The sequence below is a fragment of the Leguminivora glycinivorella genome, chromosome Z, assembly GCF_023078275.1.
Source record: "Leguminivora glycinivorella isolate SPB_JAAS2020 chromosome Z, LegGlyc_1.1, whole genome shotgun sequence".
Lineage (NCBI taxonomy): Eukaryota > Metazoa > Arthropoda > Insecta > Lepidoptera > Tortricidae > Leguminivora > Leguminivora glycinivorella.
The window spans coordinates 47907396-47927662 of NC_062998.1; the positions used below are offsets into that span (position 1 = coordinate 47907396).

At 38.1% G+C, this 20267-nt stretch overlaps 1 protein-coding gene across 1 annotated transcript in view; it reads left to right on the forward strand.

Annotated features, from left to right (window-relative positions):
- The window catches only part of LOC125241880 (rho GTPase-activating protein 1), a 30498-nt gene extending 17068 nt beyond the window's left edge, over positions 1-13430 (forward strand). Inside the window, exons 6-11 of the mRNA XM_048150564.1 lie at positions 1129-1295; positions 2785-3020; positions 7396-7596; positions 7921-8027; positions 11469-11651; positions 11917-13430. Of these exons, the coding sequence (XP_048006521.1) occupies positions 1129-1295; positions 2785-3020; positions 7396-7596; positions 7921-8027; positions 11469-11639 (882 nt within the window). The 3' untranslated portion in view covers positions 11640-11651; positions 11917-13430. The remainder of the gene's footprint in view (positions 1-1128; positions 1296-2784; positions 3021-7395; positions 7597-7920; positions 8028-11468; positions 11652-11916) is intronic.
- Positions 13431-20267: the final 6837 nt, after the last annotated feature.

Here is a 20267-nt window from a genome sequence, read left to right on the forward strand (position 1 = left end):
GTAATACTTAAACGCTCCCCTGGTGGGCAATCGTAAATTTTGCTCAGATGCCGGAGAACCCGCTGATCTCGTTATACAACCGGGCGGTTGTAAATGACGACCGGTGTCTGACGTAGTGTGCAATTTTAAAAGCTTTTATTTTCAACTTGCCTTGTTAGTATGTTAGTGTGCGTCAAAACGTATAAGCTAAATTTGACCCACTTCCCGGTTGCCGATTGAGCTGAAAATTTGCACACATATGTAAATCACGTGACTATGCAATAGTATGGTATCACGGAGCTGGTCTGATGATGGAGCAGAAAGGTGGTCATAGGAATAACTATGTTATGAAACGTTGTATCCCAATCGAGTTAGTGGTTTTTAGAAACGTCTCGGAGAGCTGTAGATGACTGTTGAAAGAAAGTTAGTGTCGGCGATAAAAGCTTGGCCAAAAATGTTTTTTTTTTTGCAAAAAACTTATTTTGGTCTGGTTGTGAATATTTTAATGCCGCAATAAGGTGAAAAAGAACATACATCTCTTTGTAGTCGACTGTACGGGTCAAATCTTACATGTTACACACCTACTTCCCGTATTCAGATGAAGCTTAAATTTTACATACATAATTATGTAAACCAGATGACAATATTGTCAATTTTATGTTATGAGATGGGAAAGAAATTAGAAATTATTTATTTGGTGTAAAATTTAACTTAGCCAGTACATCTTAGAGTATGAACTTACACAAAAAAAATTCAGTCGAATTGAGAACCTCCTCCTTTTTTTGAAGTCGGTTAAAAATGGACGCCAATCAGCATATTTATGCCTATGACTAAGATGCTTAGTCATGGCGCTGGTTTTCAGGTTTTTTTGTACTGAAAAATATATCTGTGCTAGCTTTTGCCCGCGGCTTCGCTCGCGTTCAATTCCAAAATTGCGGAATGCTCCATACAAACTTTCACCCCCCATCATAGGGAAGTGGGGGGTAAGAAAGAGACAAAAATGCTTATGTCACTCTCCATCCCTTCAACTATCTCCACTTAAAATATCACGTTAATTCGTGGCTTCGTTTCGCCGTGAAAGACGGCCAAACAAACAGACACACACACTTTCCTATTTATATTTAATAATATTGGTATGGATTTCTCTAGGCGCTGTACCTGGTCCACCCCACCAACTTCATAAGAATAGTGATGCAGATGTTAAAGCCGGTAATCAGCGTGAAGTTCGGCCAGAAGGTCATGTACTTCAACTACCTGCACGAGCTTCACCCGCATGTCGATCTGGACAAGTTAAGGATACCGCAGCAGGTTTTAGAGTGAGTATTCTTATGGCTTAGGCCATAGAGGAGATAAGTAAGGATAGAGTTGTAACTCCATACTCCATTGTAGTGACATCTAGCGTCAAATAGCGTAAATTATCAGTACCACTACTCGACACTAGGTGCCAACAATGTCGCGTCTGCCAAAAATGTAATATTATTTAAACAGTTTACAACGTATATTACTAGCAGAAGGAATTGAAAACAGAGTATTGATTAATACTATTGTAATATTAGGTAAAAATTGTTGCAGCATTAGACTTTTTGTTCGTCACGAGTGTCACGACACCTATTGACAAGTAGCAGTACTGATAATTTGCGCTAGTTGACGCGTGGATGACGCTAGATGTCACTAAAAATAACTTGCATTTACTGGTACAACTCTTTCCTTATTTATTCCTCTATGGCTTAGGCACTGGTCCCACCGTGAGCTAATAAGCTATGAGCTACCGGCTATAAAAACGAACAAAAAGCACTCTTGGGCAAATAAAAGAGACACATCGATATTGATAGTTCACCGCTGGGCGAGTAACTATAAACATCGCCGTGTCTCTTTTATTTATACGAGAGTGCTTATCTTTTGCTCGTTTTTATAGCCGGTAGCTCATAGTTTACTAGCTCCAGCGGGTTGGACCAGTGCCTTTAATATAATATGCATCGAATTCGCAGATATATATTTGAGCAGTTCCCGAAAACTTTGTACATAGCCACGTCAGCAAAATTTAATTGATCCTATTTTGTTACCAACATTTTAGTAATATGAGTCGACTTTCATAAGATATATACAGGATAATTGTTATAATTAAGAAAAAATAAATACTAGAGAACCTTAACCCATATGTATGTGCCCAACACATACATAATTTTTCCCCCTATTTTTTGAGGTGACCCTTACCTTATTATTTTACTTATTTTAATGAGTAGTAGCGTGTTTTCAGCAGTGTGTCGAAAGCGACCCTATGGGCATATATAGGTTAATGACAAATTAAAACTTACAAAAAAATTCAATTCATCAATTAAATCTTGGTAACAAAATAGGAATAAAAACAAATGATTTAACTTTCCTTAATTTTTGTACAAACTTGTTGAGAATTTAGATAGAAGAAATACTATCTATTTGTATACATGCCGAGCATGTCATATTTAGTACCTGTAATACAAAATGTCTCTGTAACAAGGCATATTTTGCTGTTTTCGTTGACCTCTACCTATAAAAATTGAATCGCGAAATCTGTAAGTGCTTTCGTCATTTCTGGCTTCGAGCGAAGTAATTCAAATACCTTGGTCCTTGCTCGTGACGGTTTTCCTAATAATAGTATGTGCTGTTTTTCCTCATTTCCAACTTTGAGTATTTTATTTCTTACTATATTTCGGGTAACAATATAAATATGTACTATATTTGAATATTGCCAAAATTCGCTATTAAGAAATTCTACATATTTAAGGCTCTATCATATCAATTTAAGGTTTAATTCGCCTATACCAGGTACGACCAACTGCTTCTCTCCAAAAACCCAAGAGCTGCCGAAGCGGCCAAACTGATATCGGAAAAACAACCGATAACGGAACCCACGGACAAAACCAGTAAGGACGGGCTCTCGCCGCCGCCGACGCAACAGTTCGGGGTGTCACTGCAGTTCATTAAAGAGAACAACTCTAATATGGTGGACGCCATACCGCCTGTCGTGAGGCAGTGTGTCGAGTTCCTCTCACAGCCGGACGGTGAGTAGTTCATACGCTTACTTGTTACACATACTCTTATAGCTTACAAGTTTATTTCTGCCGACGCAACAGTTCGGGGTGCCACTGCAATTTGTTACACATACTCTTATAGCTTACAAGTTTATTTCTGCCGACGCAACATTAAAGAGAACAACTCTAATATGGTGGACGCCATACCACCTGTCGTGAGGCAGTGTGTCGAGTTCCTCTCACAGCCGGATGGTGAGTAGTTCATACGCTTACTTGTTACACATACTCTTATAGCTTACAAGTTTATTTCTGCCGACGCAACAGTTCGGGGTGCCACTGCAATTTATTAAAGAGAACAACTCTAATATGGTGGACGCCATACCACCTGTCGTGAGGCAGTGTGTCGAGTTCCTCTCACAGCCGGACGGTGAGTAGTTCATACGCTTACTTGTTACACATACTCTTATAGCTTACAAGTTTATTTCTGCCGACGCAACAGTTCGGGGTGCCACTGCAATTTATTAAAGAGAACAACTCTAATATGGTGGACGCCATACCGCCTGTCGTGAGGCAGTGTTTCGAGTTTCTATCACAGCCTTTTACTCCTACAATATTTCACCAATTTAAAAAATATCGCGTTCCACACTACTACTTGACACGTACTTTATATTCACTGACGGATCTTGACACGTAGTTTGTATTCACTTACGGATCTAGTTGCGTATTTTTTCAACCACCAATTCTTGTGGCTACTATACCTCATTTTTTTTTAGAATTAGAAATTTGGTAAACAAAGAAGCAGTTGTCGTCAACCTATCTTCTTAGTCCGTTTTCACATTACATACATACATACATACAGTCACGCCTGTATCCCAAAATGGGGTAGGCAGAGCACATGAAACTAATAAAGCTTCAGTGCCACTCTTGGCAAATAAGGGGTTGAAAGAAAACGAAACTGTGACATTGCAGTGACATCGGAAGGATTTCAATGGAAAAAATCCAAGATGGCGCCTGTAATGTATGGGATATCGGTCCCACATCCGATATCGGATCGGATAATGTGAAAACGCACTTAGGACAAATATTAGATGTTAAGAATTTGAAATCAGAACGAGAACATAACAGGTCAATATTAGTTATTTTGTTTTACGTTATAGTGAAAACAGTTCTTATTTATCGATAAAATGGAAACGGTACTTTTTCAGAACACTACGGTGATACCAACTCTTTTACTAGAGATTACCAAGAAGGCAGCACGAATAATTTTATTGCACCCATAGGTATATCAGCCGCATCATTTGCTAAGCAAAATTGGAGTGTTTTTTTTTCGAGAAACCAACATTACACTGAGAGAAATTTGCATTGTGTATTTAACAAGTTCGACTTGTTGCGGTTTATCCGTTTGAATCAGCCAAACGTATGTTTAAAACAATATGTGTCAGGTTGTTTTTATAAAATCGACTTGTTGATTCAAATGGGTTCCCTCTATGTGGCATAACTTTATTTGTCCGAAACGCTTTTGTCGTAACAGATTTGGCATAATCGATTTTTGCCGAATGTTAATGTAGCATAAACATTGTTTGGTATAATTCACGATATTTCGAATATTATTTTGTCCGAAAATATATTGGCCTACTATTATTGAGGCCGAGTGTCATTAAGAAGAAATTGGATGAGCATAAATATTTTTGGCATACATCCCATTATCCGAAACTTATTTCGCATACATTTTTCGTTAAGCAGAAATGCGCTTTTAGCGAAAAATGGTTACATTAGGTTAGAATCTCTACAGATACTCTTTGCTCCAGAAAAGTGGGTTAAGTTAGGTTAGAGCCACGACTATTACAGAAAAGCACCGCTAGGGAAAAGTGGGTTAGGTTAGGTTAGAACTGCGACAACAACAAACACGCACGGCTAGGGAAAAATGGGTTAGGTTAGAACTGCGACCACAACAAACACGCACGCTTAGGGAAAAATGGGTGAGGTTAGAACTGCGACGACAACAGAAAAGCACCACTAGGAAAAAGTGGGTTAGGTTAGGTTAGAACATAGCTGGGCACCGTTAATCAAATAGTTAACTTCGATAATCGTTAATCCGTTACTTAAAAAGTTAACTTCGTTAATCGTTAAAGCGATACATTTCGGTAGATTTAACGGAAGTTAAAGTTAATCGATAATCCGTTAACACGTCATAAAAATAGGACTCCACTGTAGGTATTATGTATTTCTATTTACTAAGTATCCACCAAAAACTATTAAAACCTGTGACGCCAATCGGCAAAAAACCGAAATGTAACAATGAAATACGGTCTCTTCGGGCTTTTACCGCCGTTGGTTGGCTAAATCCTAGGTTTTACTTCGGATTGGTAATTATTGGGTCATTCATGCGGTCGCGATCGTGGTGCGTCGGTTCTTCGGATTGAGATAACAACTCGATGCTGTGGGCCACGATAACTTGGTAGAGTAATCTAAGGCCCGCGCCGGACTCTAACTCGATGCGTCGGTTGCGCGATTTGTCTGTCATGCCTGATGATTGCACTCTATTCCCAGGTTAGTGATCGATCTAGCATGCCTAATAAGATTTAGGAGATCTCGAATAGGTAAGTGATCCAAAGTCGCCAATTGGTCTTTAGACTGTTTATAACCGACGGATCTACTTTTACCGATAAAACCTAGGTTTTGCCGTACTATGGGCTTTTACAGCTGCAGTAAGAACGTGGTTTTCGCGGCGCAGCAAGCCGCTTGGGGTGCTGGATTAACGATTAACGGACTCGATGAAATTTAACGGAAGTTAACGAATCCGTTAACATTTTTTAAAGTTAACTTAAAAGTTAATCCGTTAATCGAAATGTTAACTTCGTTAATTAACGATTAACGGATTAACGAGTTAATGCCCAGCTATGGGTTAGAACTGCGACAACAACAAACACGCACGGCTAGGGAAAAATGGGTTAGGTTAGGTTAGAACTGCGACCACAACAAACACGCACGGCTAGGGAAAAATGGGTTAGGTTAGAACTGCGACCACAACAGAAAAGCACCACTAGGAAAAAGTGGGTTAGGTTAGGTTAGAACTGCGACCACAACAGAAAATTACCGCTAGGAAAAAGTGGGTTAGGTTAGGTTACAACTGCGACCACAACAAAAACGCACTGCTAGGTAAAAGTGAAACAAAAATAAAACAATGACGTTTATAATTTTAACCTGGTCCTGGTTCATGCCAAAATAAATTCGGCAAAACATTAAATCGGAACACTAAGTTTATGCACATAAAATTTATGCGTAAAAATGATTCGGAGCACCAAATTTATGTACAAAGAATATTCGGACAAGTCACAATCTGCCTAAACAGATTATGCTAAACTTGACTATGCCATAGCAGTTTATGCACAAAGCCAATTATGACTAAATCGATTATGCACAATAGAATTATTCATAAAAAAATTATGCCACAACAGGGTGAACCGATTCAAATATATTGCCGATTCAAATGACAAGCAGCTTGTTGTTTGAACCAAAGAGCACGTAGGCGCTATTTTAACCAAAATACTTGTTGAACGAACATGAAAACTGGTTGTATTTTCTCTCAGTGTAAGAGTACTACGTGACGGCGTTTTTGCAAACCACTGGGGCCTGCCTCTGGCTGATCCATTGCAATAATCACAGTCGAATGCCACTAAACACACAGCACAAAATAGAATACATATTAATAATAAAGTAATAAAATAACACACAGCACAAAATGAACGAATACATATTAATAATAAAGTAATGCATAAAACAAGTTCCATTCGTATCATGAAATACTATACGTTAATATATGTATAAATAAATAAATACCGCATTGACAACATTGACAGCTCATAAAATGAACCGATAGTTCCAGATGTCTGCTTCTTTAGGTTTTTTAGTATGCAACCTTTCCAGAACTAAATACCTAAGGAAATTTTAAATAATACAGATTAAAAAAATACTTTTAAATTAAATGAATAATTGTAAGTATTATTTATATAAATAACAAACACACTTTTATAATTTCAGGGTAGAAAACAATAGTGTTTTATTAAAATGTCTGTTTAATTGTTTATGATACTGACAGTTGATGAATGACAGTTGTGGCAAAAATGTCTCATATAAAAGACCTCGTGCTTCGTGCTTTTACGTTCTCTCTAATGCTAAAAAAACGGAATATAATGCTGCTGATAATTTTTATGTTTATTTGAATATAATAATTGAAATAACCTTAATAACGATTCTTTTTATAACATATTATATGAAAGTTATGAAACGAACTAGAGTGAATGCAGAGATGATGAACAAGAAAGAAAGATAAAATCATGATATGCTAACCCCAAATTAAAGTTAATAAGACAAGCAAATAATAATGACATGTATTATTTTCCAGCACTAGAAACCGAGGGTATATTCCGTCGGTCGGCAAACATCTCCGTTATAAAAGAACTGCAAAGGCTCTGCAACCGAGGCGAGCCGATATCGTTCAGGAGCGACCCGCATAACGCCGCCGTGTTGTTGAAAACATTCCTTAGAGACCTTGAGGAGCCATTGCTGACCTTTGACCTTTATGAGGAAATATTGAAATTTCAATGTAAGTGAAGAATAAATTATTTATGAGTTTATGTCATGAGCCTTGGATGGCTGATTTGGTACATAACTTTGAGAATAGTAAAATCATGAAGAAGAGAGGTAATACCTCTTCTTCATGAGTAAATGATATATGACAATGACAACATGCTAAAGTTAACAAAATAGTGATTGGAATTAAAAAAAAAACACTTTAAAATATGCCTTGCTATGTTGGGCCTACTAGTTCAGCACATAAATGACATTAAATTTTTTATTTTATATTTGCTTTTATTTTTTATTTTATATTTGCTTTTATTTTTTAATTGATTCTATATTTCCCCCACAGTGTGGTCGAACCGCGACAAGCCGAGGCATGTCAAAATATTGATTCTAGAATGGCTTCCTCCAGACAACTACAAGCTTTTAAAATACATCATCCAATTTTTATGGAAGGTAAGCATCCAAGATCAAATGTACGGGATTGCAGATGCAGAGTTTACCATAATTTTCGAACATTCAATCACTCCGTTATAAACTGAAATAGATACCATACACTAAAGAAAAAGCGATCAAGCCCACTGGTGGCGAACCCGGGTCTCCAGCTATCGCGGCTGACCTGCTAAACCACTATACCATCCCGACCGCCGAGGTACCCGTCGAAATTTCTCTAGTGTATGTTATCTCTGAAGGCTAGGGGCCTTTGACCAGCAACTAAAAAAAAAAAAACAACTCAAAAAATATTAACCCTTAAATGCATGATTTTTTCTTTTAACGAGATATTAATATATGTGATAGACAATGGTTTTCTGACTCTGGTTTTTGGGAAAAATAATAAAAAAAATATTTAAGAACGATTTTTATACTAAATCAGTCTTAGAAGTTAAATAGGCCAAATCTTATTTATATAAATATATCGTAATTGGTAAGTTTTATTTAAAAAAAATGACTACTATTAAATAGGTACACTATTTGTGAAACCTTTATGATAAAATGTTTAAATAACTCCGTTACTAATTACTAACTCCGAAAAAATCAGCCTAAATCACATACTAAAATTCGCCATTGTCCTGTTTTTTCACACTTTTCCGCATTATATTATTTAATTTATTTAATTTCATCTTAATCCTTAAATAATAAATAGTAAATCATTATATTATTTAATTTATTTAATCTTGATTTGTGTTAAACAAGGAGTTGCCAACCTTTTTTAGGCTTTATTGGATATAAGTCGAGTGTAAACGATATCAATATATAAGTACGTTTTTGGCTTATGGTAGTTGTACCGTTTTTGATTTTAACTTCGAAATACAGTTTTGGTAATGATTCGTATGGTGTTACTAAAATCATTCGAAAGTATTAAGTAAAAATAAAATATATGTGACATGGTTGTGAAGAATGATAAGAGGTGAACAGAAGTAAGCCTACACTGCATTATTCATCATCATATTTAAGTTGGTAGAATTATCATAAGTTCTACCCGTTTTTTATTATTTTTGTTATGTATATTGTGCAAAATGCGGCGACAAATATTTCAAAAGAGAGTAGGGTTTCAAGTTGGTCATTATTTTTATAATCAGCATTACCCAACAGAGACCGTATGGGTACCCTTAAAGACGGTTTTGACCGACTATTTTACGGCTACCTGACCGTTAATTGACATTGCTGACTGTCACTTGACACAAATCTCGTCATGCTGGGTATCATCAAATATGTTTTCGGGGGTGCTAATTTAAAAATTAAACACCACTTTGGAATCTGACATAGCTGACTGTCACTTTGACACAAAAGTGGTCATGGGTGTGGTCAAACAGGTTCTCGGGGGTGCTGATTCCAATAACCATTACAGCCAAAAAACTGTTTGATGACACCCATGAAAACTTTTAAGTCAATGTGACAGTCAACTATGTCAAATTCTAAATTGATTATTAATTTAGGAATCAGCACCCCCGCAAACTTATTTGACGACACACCAGACTAATGATGTGCAAGTTGCGGAAACTTTAAAAAAAAATCTTAAATTTCTTGAAAAATTCACGAAACTTTCATTAAAAATAAAGTAAATTTATGAAGTGGAAAATTACCATCCATACAATTGTCCATACAAAGTGTGGAAAGTTTCCGATGTTTTCCTATGTGAAAATTTCAGAATTTTGGAAACTTTCCGTCGGCACATCAGTACACCAGACGACTTTTGTGTCAAAGTGACAGTCAGCAATGTCAGATTTCAAATTAGTCATTAATTTTGGAATCAGTACCTCCGAAAACCTATGTGACGACACCTATATTACGACTTTTGCGTCGAAGTGACAGTCAGCAATGTTACATTCCAGATTGTTTATTAATTTTGAAATCAGCACCTCCGAAAACTTATTTGACGACAACCATGACGACTTTTGTGTCAAAGTGACAGTCAGTAATATCAGATTCCAAATTGGCCATTCATTTTGAAATCAGCACCCCTGAAAACATATTTCATAATGTCTGGGACATTGCTAAGAAATGTTACCAAACTATTTCACGTACCTAATATCCTATTACCTTTACTTAATAACCAAGTTTCAAAAACAAATAAGTAGTTGGATTTATATGAGCCTGTAATATCGTGACTAAATTGGACCTGAAAAGAAAAGGCTATGAACCCCATCTACGGGACATATGCCGGTCTTGCCTTATAAATGGAAAAATGCTTATATGTTTAAAATTTCAACGTTATTTTATTAATTATCTAGCACATTCTGCCCTGTTATTACGTAAAATAACAATGATCATGGTTTTGGAACCTAGTCTCATATGAAATTACGGGACAACAAGCACTAGACGGTCTTCCCGTGCTCACCGCGGGGGGACGGTCAACCCGCCGAGCCTTTAAAAATGTGATTTTTATCAATTAAAATTACCATATTTCGCCAAAATGTTATAAAAGCTTTGTAAAATATAATATTTGCTATCCCATAGGACCATGCGTATTACGCCAAACTACATTAATTATAGAGTTTTATCCACTCAAACTTTATTTCAAATAAACTATGCCGGTCTTGCCCGCACTGACCTTATATATTAAATAATAATAAATAGTGAATAATAATTAAGCAATAGATGTGATTTTGGATAGCTACATATGGAGCTACGGGCCATCAAATATATGATGCATATATACGTCACCATGCATTTAAGGGTTAAAAAAAAAAATATATTGATTTGTTCCCTACGTTGATTCAATCAGTTGTTAGGAAGAAGTTGAAATTGACACTTTCATATCCATACTAATATTAGAAATGGGAAAGTGTGTGTGTCTGTTTGTTTGTCCGTCTTTCACGGCAAAATGGAGCGACGAATCGACGTGATTTTTTAGGTGGAGATAGTTAAAGGGATGCAGAGTGACATAGGCTATTTTTGTCTCTTTCTAACGCGAGCGAAGCCGCGGGCAAAGGCTACTTTGGTTATAATTTGAGTTATAAGATGAGTCCTTGTTACTAGCTAAATACATAGGGGGTGTCCTACATAAAAAGCATTACCTTCTTACTTACTTCACTGGCTCAGCGATCTTGGCCTCAGACACAAGAGATCGCCACTCTGCCCTATCCAGCGCCACTTCACGCCACTTGGGTACACCGAGTGCGGACAGATCTTTTACGGCTCATCCACGACATTGGTCTAAGTGCGGCAGCGGTGAGCGGCGGCCATACCTTGGAGCGAGACACAGAGATGGGACTTTTCATTCGCACGTATGGCTGCCGCTCACCGCTGTCGCGCTAAGACCAATGTTGTGGCTGGGCCGTTAGGGCTTCTTCGTACCAGCGATATCTGGGACGCCCACCGGGGTGTCCCACATATGCTCTTAAAAAGCATTGCTTGCAAAAGCCCCTGATTGCACCATTTCCGTTGCCGTTACAGGTCCAAGACCGTAGCTGTCTCAACAAGATGACGAGCAGCAACCTGGCGGTGGTGTTTGGACCGAACCTGGCCTGGCCGCCCAACGGCCAGATGTCGCTACAGGCCATAGCGCCCATCAACGCCTTTACCGACTTTTTACTCAAGAATCAGGAGACTATTTTCATCATTTAAAAGACCTGCATGGTTAGTATCGATACTTCCTCCTTTTTAACCCCCGACGCAAAAACGACGGGGTGTTATAAGTTTGACGTGTCTGTCTCTCTGTTTGTGTGTGTGTGTCTGTCTGTGGCATCGTAGCTCCCGAACGGATGAACCGATTTCGATTTAGTTTTTTTTTTGTCTGAATGCTGAGTTAGTCGGGAGTGTTCTTAGTCATGTTTCATGAAAATCGGTCCACTATATCGCGGTCGGGGGTTTTTCAAAATTATAATTTTGTGCTTATTTCCAGGTACATACCTAACTAAAGTGACTAAACAAGAAAAGCCAGGAGGGTGTTGTAAAGAGAAACAGAAGAACTAAAAGCATGGTTCGACTAACTGAGGACTAACAAGAATGTCAAAATTGAGAGCTGTTCTGCTGTCCGCTACATTGACTAGATTACAATTTTGAGTACAATGGGATTGGCAAATATCAAAGCTTTGCATAGATGACGCTATCAAAGTTTGTCCCTGAGATTCGGCTTAAGAAGCTGGACAAAAAAAGTCTTTAAAAATATGTATAATATAAATCTTTAAAATTGGGCAATGATGGCACCATCTAGAAAATATTGCTAACTGATCCCATTTATTATGCATAGTACGAGTCTGCGAATTTACATTTCATTTCATTTATTATGAACCAAACTTACACTAACAGATAAACCAAACATGTAAGTTACACTTCCAATCGTTCTAAGTATACGGCAGACATTTACTAAATAAGTAGCGAAGTCAATACATCAGTAGGCATATGTAAATGGGATGAGAGCCATTACATACAGGTCGATTGACAAGTGACGCGCGAATGAAATTAATTCTTGAATGAATGATTAACCAATAAAATAAAAAATTTGGGTGTAGTATAGTGACACAGCCAATAGCCTGGTCCACACAGAGTAAGGCACGCCGTGAGACAATGTGCTCTCGCGGCAAGCGTCCAATGTTGACGTGAAGCGACTGAGGCAGATTGCTCGGCCGAGCGAAACGCGCCCATGCCTCGGCCGAGGCACATCTACATAGCATGCTTGCCGCGTGAGCACATTGCCTCGCAGCGTGCCTTGCTCTGTGAGGACCCGGTTAATGACAATCGTTGACGCTAGAGCCGATCAAAACGCAGTCTGGTTCTGTCACGCCAATACAGAAGAGCGATAGAGATAGCTACGGTAACGACATTATTGAAAGCGTTTGTCATTTGCCTACGTACCACAGGTGTTATTCATTACGCGCACAATTTCGTTAATTCCGATTGAGCCTACTTTCGTGAATCAACCTGTATGTTTCGACATTATTAGTAAAATTAAAAACTTACATAGTCTTTAAAACAGGTTTTAGTTTGAGATTGCTTGATGCGAATTGATTTACGATAAGGAGGCGCACTGATAGGTGGCGCCACCTGGCGCGATGAAATGTCAGTTTTTTATCCTAATTGTATTACTATCGAACTTTGTACAATAAACCATCGCTGCTTTCATGTTGTAGATTCAAGGTATTACACATAGATGTGGAAAACACACATAGGAACTACTTAATTGCTTATGCGATAAAGTTGTGGATGGGTGAATCAACTTTTTCTTGCCCGGTATTGCCATGGTTACGATCCCCTGAGTCACGCTGGTCTTATGTAAAATTATGCTACTTATGCTGCAAACATGCATTTTTCTGGTGTTAACAAGCCCTTTCCTTAATTTGCCACCTACAAACATGGACTACATGCATGCTTGCATAATTTCAGTAGCATAATTTTTTTGTGCATAAAACCAGTGTGACTCAGCGGGGACGCGGTCGTTACTACTGCGCAAACTGTTCTCCATACACCCATAAACACTACAGTAACGAAAATATGTCTTCGGTGCAGACGTCATTTTCTCCCGAACTCAACACGTCAACACAGCGCGCGAACGCGGCCCCGACTGTCCAGCCCAATACTTACCAGTTTCGCATGTATTCGGTGCATATGGAGAGTAGTTTTCGACACACCGCGCGGAGTGAAGTTTGTTAGAAGAGTTATTACTGCTTTATACTGTGCCGTAACCATGGCAATTACCTGGCAAGAAAAAGTTGATTCACCCGGGTACATATTTTTGGCACTCTGTCCGCATCTATTATAGTGCGAGGCACGCTGCAAGGCAACTTACTAACGCGGCAAATGTGCTAAGTAGACGTGCCTCGGACGAGGCAATGAGTGCGTTATGCTCGGCCGAGCAATCTGCCTCTGCCTCCTGATGCTCTCTGCCCAAGTCTACATTGGGCGTTTGCCGCGTGACCACATTGCCTCGAGGCGTGCCTCACTGTGTGGACCCGGCTTATTTTAATACCTTGACTGTGACTACAAAGGGTATAAATATCAGTGTATAGGTGAAATATAATACAGGAATGTTATGATCTGACCTACTCTAGAATCTTTGGGATACTGAAATATTTCTAAATTAGACATTGAAGTTAAAAATAAGGTATGTTTACATATAAACTATAAATAACTTATGTAACTGAACGTTTTCTAAACAATTCTAGTGAATTTATAATATAGTCTAAAAGGTCTATATAATTAAAATGTATCTTGCAGTAGGTACAGTTGCAATTAGATACGCAGGAGCGGCCAAAGCTCCATTGCCAAAGCGTTAAAGCAATATAAGCATAAGTAGCGCGTGTTCCCATATTTGTGAGCACTTTGTCCGCTTCGATATATCTGACGGCGACTGTTCATAACCATCTCAGGTCCCTCTCCGCGCCTGGCTCTTAAAAAAGGTACCTTTCCCAATATGCCCCCATTTAAACAAGTCTTCTATAAAATGCCTCAAATTTATCATAATTAGATCTTCCTTAGTCCTTACCTGAACAGAAGGCATGGTAAAATAAAATAATATCTCCTCAGACATAGTTCGCCATTGAAAGATTTATTGCTACATAAAGTGTAAAAGGAGAACAGTGCACAATGTATTTCTTCTTGCTTAATTTTATTGAGAGGTGATAGCGAAATTGTGCACGTATTTTTAATCTCTAACGGGATACGTCCTTAATGCTGATACTATACAAATTACCTCGAATGAAATTATAATAAGCTGGCGCCACACAGGGTGAGGCACGTCGCGAGGCAATGTGCTTACGCGGTAAATGTTTAATGTAGACGTGCCTCGGCCTAGGCAGTTTGTTCGGCTGAGCCAACGTGCGCGCTGCCTCTATCGAGGCACGTCTACACAGAAAGTTAGCCGTGCTAGCGCAATGCCTCGCCCTGTGTGGACCGGCCTTATTCTATTCGAGCAAAATTTTTGTCACTTAAAAGTTAAAGGATGCCTGCAGAGAACTTAGTTATTTTACCATGGCTGTAAAATTGTCAAAAACCCTGGACTGTTTAGTACCTAAGATTTCCGTTTAGTATTCAAAATACCGTTTATTCTTCCCTATTTGATTAATTCATTGTATTATTAGATTAGGAATTCTATGGTTTTGGGCTTTATTTAGATATTTAAGGATTCCTTTGCATGGTCAAAATGTTGAAAACTTCCGTGGCAAAAATAAATAGCCATTATTTTTCCAACCTATAAAGTACTTTATACATAAAGTAAAGGGAGTTCTTACTTGCTCTTACAAAGGACTTCGTACAATGTCATGTCTTTTTTTATCTCTATCGCGCACCTGTATTGTCATCTCGCCGACGGTCCTTGCAGTTAATGCCACGTGCGAGCGAGGTAGCCAAATACGAGATAAATAGAATATGGCGTGGAAATTTTATGAACAGGTACTTAGTCATTTAGTAAAGAGATTATTTGCTTATATTCAATAAAGAAGCGGATGAACTGGGCTTCCTTTTTTAGATCAAGAGGTCACCTTGGACGGTGGAACCCTTTTGCAGATCTGCAGTAGACTAGAATCGTTAGTTGACCTGTCTGATTAGTGCCCGCTTTCAAGACTAAAAAATATAGTACTGAACTGAAAATTACACGTCCATGATGCTTTAGATAAAAATAAAGATCAATACGGATAAGAATGGCTGCAATTTTAGACATTGATTAATGTTAATTGGATGTTTATCGCTAACCGCAAGTAGCAATTTTATAAACTCGTTATAAATACTAATCAATGTAGGTAGTAACTGGTCCCAATGTAAAGGATAGCCACGTCTACGTCGTCTACCATTGTGTCATACTTACTCGTATTGGCCTTAGACCAATGAACTAACATCATAAAGAGATCAAATGATGATGAAAGTGAATAGGCGAATCCATGCAGAACGAGGCGTCTCGACTGTTGCCGCGTGGAACCAGATTTGTATAGATCAAGTAGGTATTGCCATTTGCCTCGCTCGTTCACGGTGACGGTATTGTGGCCGATCCTGTTTGTCACCGACGAGGCATGATTTACTAACCAATAAGCTTCGCGCAGCAGTAGGCCTCGTTCTGTTTAGATTATAAATGTAGACGTTTCACAAACGAAGCGGTAAAAACATCGTAATGTATAAATGTGAGTGTGTTTAATAAAACGTCTCACTTTGTCGGTTACCATTAAGGCGAGATTTACTTGTATCTTTATAGTAATAAACTGACAAAGCGGCTTTATAGCAATCGACTAAGTGGGACGTTTTCCCGTGCACACTCACAAATTGTCTTATGCCAATGCAATAAAGATTATACTATCATTTAAAAATAAGAAATGGATTATGGGTAACGCACTATACTTGAACTAAAGGCTTTCATAAATTGTATATGTAACGTAATAATTAATCATAGTAACGAAATAGCTATTAACAAAGATTTAACTTATAAAATTATGTAAATATTAATAAATGTAGTGATAAGTATACTAATATATACTATAATAATCATGATTTGTACCTAAGCGATATCGAATTGTCACTCAAATGTAATTTGTGTGAAAATATTTGTTGATGGTGTGAAACCGAACAGTTTCTTATATCTAAATCACCAAACTGTAGATTTTTATTCACAGATAAGTGGAAATCGGCCCATGCTTTACGAGAACCAATGTTAATAAATCGCCGATAGCTATCTAAATTCGCGGGCCATTTAATTGCCTCCTTAGTAGCCGGGTCCACACAGAGCGACCAGCGGCCAATCTATACGTGCCTCGGCTAGGAAGCGCGCGCGTTTGCCTCGGCCGAGGCACGTCTGCATATTTTGTCCGTTTTGCCGCGCGTGGATATTGACTCGTGACCGTCGCGACGCTGCTAGCCTTGTTGAACCCGGCTACTGACCGTAATAGTTCGTTGATGAATTTAGTCCTTATTATAAAAATAAAAAAAATATATAAAAGGAAGTGCTCGGTTTCGACATCGCAGTGCCATCCGGGTCTGTCCGGGTCGCGATGGGGTATTGGGATCATCACGTGTATGCCAAAGCGATTTATATTAGCCGCATGCGCGGCGACATCATGGTGTCATTCTGTCATTTAAAACAACTTCAGTGTCTTACATCTATGAATTTTTGATTCGACTTCTATCTCTCGACTCGACTACTATCATAACTAACTATAGCTAGGCCAACTTAACTCTGCGTGATAGTATTGGCTGAGACAACGTGTAGAAGTGTTGTGATAAACTTAAAACTATATTAAAATATTACTTTTATATGGACACTATTGTACTCGTACAACGTGGCAGATTTAGTTTAGGAGGACTCTATCGGTCGTTGTCTATATCTACATCTTTTCTAATGCTACTGAGTGGAAACTTACACTGAACGACTTGTTATTCGCACGCAATTTGTTTTAGGGGATATGACATGCATGATGTCGCCGCATCTATAAGGTACGATTCCACGCAAAAAAATGCTTTTATAAGTACGAGTATTGAAGATAGAGCCAGTATGTACATTTGGAGCATAATTTGTAGGTAATCAATAAACATGTCTACTTCATCTAGCCAAATCATTGAGATATATAAATTGAGTGCATACTACAAAGGCGCTAAAAGTATACAACACAAACAACGAGTGATTAAATTGCAATATTAAGAGGCCGGTGTTTCTTACTTTACATACTTATTTGTCTTTAGCAAGTTTTGCGCTTGGATTTCGTACCTTAAGCGGCACTCCAACGATTCGTTTTTTTTATAAGATTTTATGAAACTTTTGAAGTTTACTTTTTAAATGTACAGTTAAGATATGGTGTTTGTAATATGAGATTCGTAGGTCATACTGAGCACAAAGTAATTTAAGTTGCAATACCGATCCTTCCATACAGTTCCAATTACTATTATAGAGACTGTGTCGAAACGTACTGATTTGCAAGTCCAACAAAAATAATTTTAGTGTGAATAAATCTGTAATATTTAACAAGCAGACTGCATTCCGACAAACAACATAATATATTAAACCGTCTGAAATACCTGTCGTATAATATTTTAAGTATAACATAAAATTATAACAATATGTTAATTCAAATGTATACATTAATTTCTTTTAAACGGCTAGAGCACACACAAGCCAATTGTACTAAATTTATAAAATCTACGTATTAGCTTAAAATATTCGGTTAATATAATTAGGTTTTGACAAATCTACAATAGTATGGCTAGGCATGTGAGACTTGAGTCTTACTTCCGAAATTGAGTTGCTTATGGTTTCCGACTTACTGCGATTATGAAATTTTTGTCTTCCCACACAACAGAAACAGTCCTTAGGATCCTTATAGGCATAGGCACTAGCGCTTCGCAGTCATAACTCATAATGCATACATATGTATCTACACCATTAGCCCATCCATCACAGAACTAGCCTAGAACATTGCCACGAGAAATAGGCTAAGAAACATTCGCGCGAGTGATTGCCTCGGGGTGCCTCGGGCGAGGCACGTCACCACCAACTACTTCACGAGGCAAATTTCGCGAGGCAACGCGCCTATTGTATAAATATTTAAGTGCGAGTGAGACATCGCTATGTACGTGCAAATGTTTTGTCTCGCTCACACATCTGTGTGCTAAAAACTGCAAGTGCGTAACTACGTGCCTATAGACCTGATTGGTCCGAATTTTAATTTGATCTTTGAACAGACACCATGTTTTGTTAAATTTCCGCTTTGAGTGCAAAACGTATGACCTGATTAAGTTATATTTATTAATATTTTACGCGTATACTGTTCAACAGATAGTTCAAAGTAGGTTATAAGATTTGTTTTATTATATCTATTCGAATCTCTGAAAGTATGTACCTATAGCATTCCAAAGTTACATTGAAAAGTTTTGAAATCTGCTTCCCTTAGGTCTTACCGTGCGCTTAAAAAGTATCTATTAGTACGAGTTTTTTTTTAGTCCACGTTATTGAATTGAACATAACTTATTATTATTGACTTGGTTAATTTCATATAAAGAACAGAACAATTAGATATTTTTGACGTGATAACGTCTAATAACTCGTTACTACGGGCATGCATGCACGAAAAAGATGACGTCATTGTCCCGTTCCTCAAGGCCACCAAGCAAGAGCAAGTGGTTTGTGTATGGACGGTTGGGTTATAAGCGATTTTAGGACTTTATTATTTTTGAGTGTTAGTAATTTAAAAACATGAAAGATTGCATTAAAATAAGCATCTTTTATAGAATGAAGTTGCTTGAAAAACCTACTTATTTAGGAGTTAGAGCAGTACGAAGTTGCGAATTTTCCCATAGTATTTACTAAGGCGCCAGAGACTTGGAAAATTTACGATGATTTTTTTTACCAATATAACCTATGTTAATAGTGATAAATCATATAGAACACGTTTAAATAAGGATGTTTTGTTATAAAACTTTTTCTTTTCCATTAATATTTACTGAGATATTAGGGTTCTAAGATTAGTAAATGGCACTAGCACTTTAATAAAATTAACGCGTGTCTCGCAAACGGTCTAGGATACAAAATGACGACTTTTATATAGGTATAGGTTAGGTTCGTTAGGTATCTTCAAACGGCCGAAGGCCAAACTGCACAGAATAGGAGCCCCGCGTAAGCGTAAGCGGGGCTCCGTCGATATCGCTTTCTGTCTCTGGCGCCTTAGTAATGCTACGGGAAAATTTTGCAACTTTGCACCACTCTAACTCCTAGGGCCTTATCACACTTGCGATTTACAAGCGAGGCGAAAGCGAAGCGAGCGCGCAGCGAGTTCGTCGCGAGCCCGTTACCAATTCGCAGCGAGTGCGTCGCGACTTCGCCGCGAGCGCGCAACGATTTCGTAGCGAGTTCGCCGCGTCTAGATATGCTGTACCTTCGTCAGCAAAATTCATTTCTACCCACTTTAGTTTAATCCTATCATTTGTAGTAGTTTATTATCTACGAGTGTGAGCGGACAGTAACAATAATGGCGGAACAATCAAACACTGTTGGAATCGATATCGAGGCATTTATAAAATTTAAAAATTTTTGATTCGTTCACAAAACAGCACATAATAGTCGCTCTCTTGCAGTCGATTACTTAAAAATGGATCCTCCCAAACACGCCGTTTCTGCTTTAGTTTTCGTTTCTTACTTCTTCGAAGCAATAAAGCTAACAGAAGTGTTTCGTCGTCGGAATCCATTATGTAAGTGACTGTCTAAGACGCAGATCACTTTCAGCGAATACGCAGCGTATTCGTTACGCGCTCGCGGCGAATTCGCGACGCACTCGCTGCGAATTA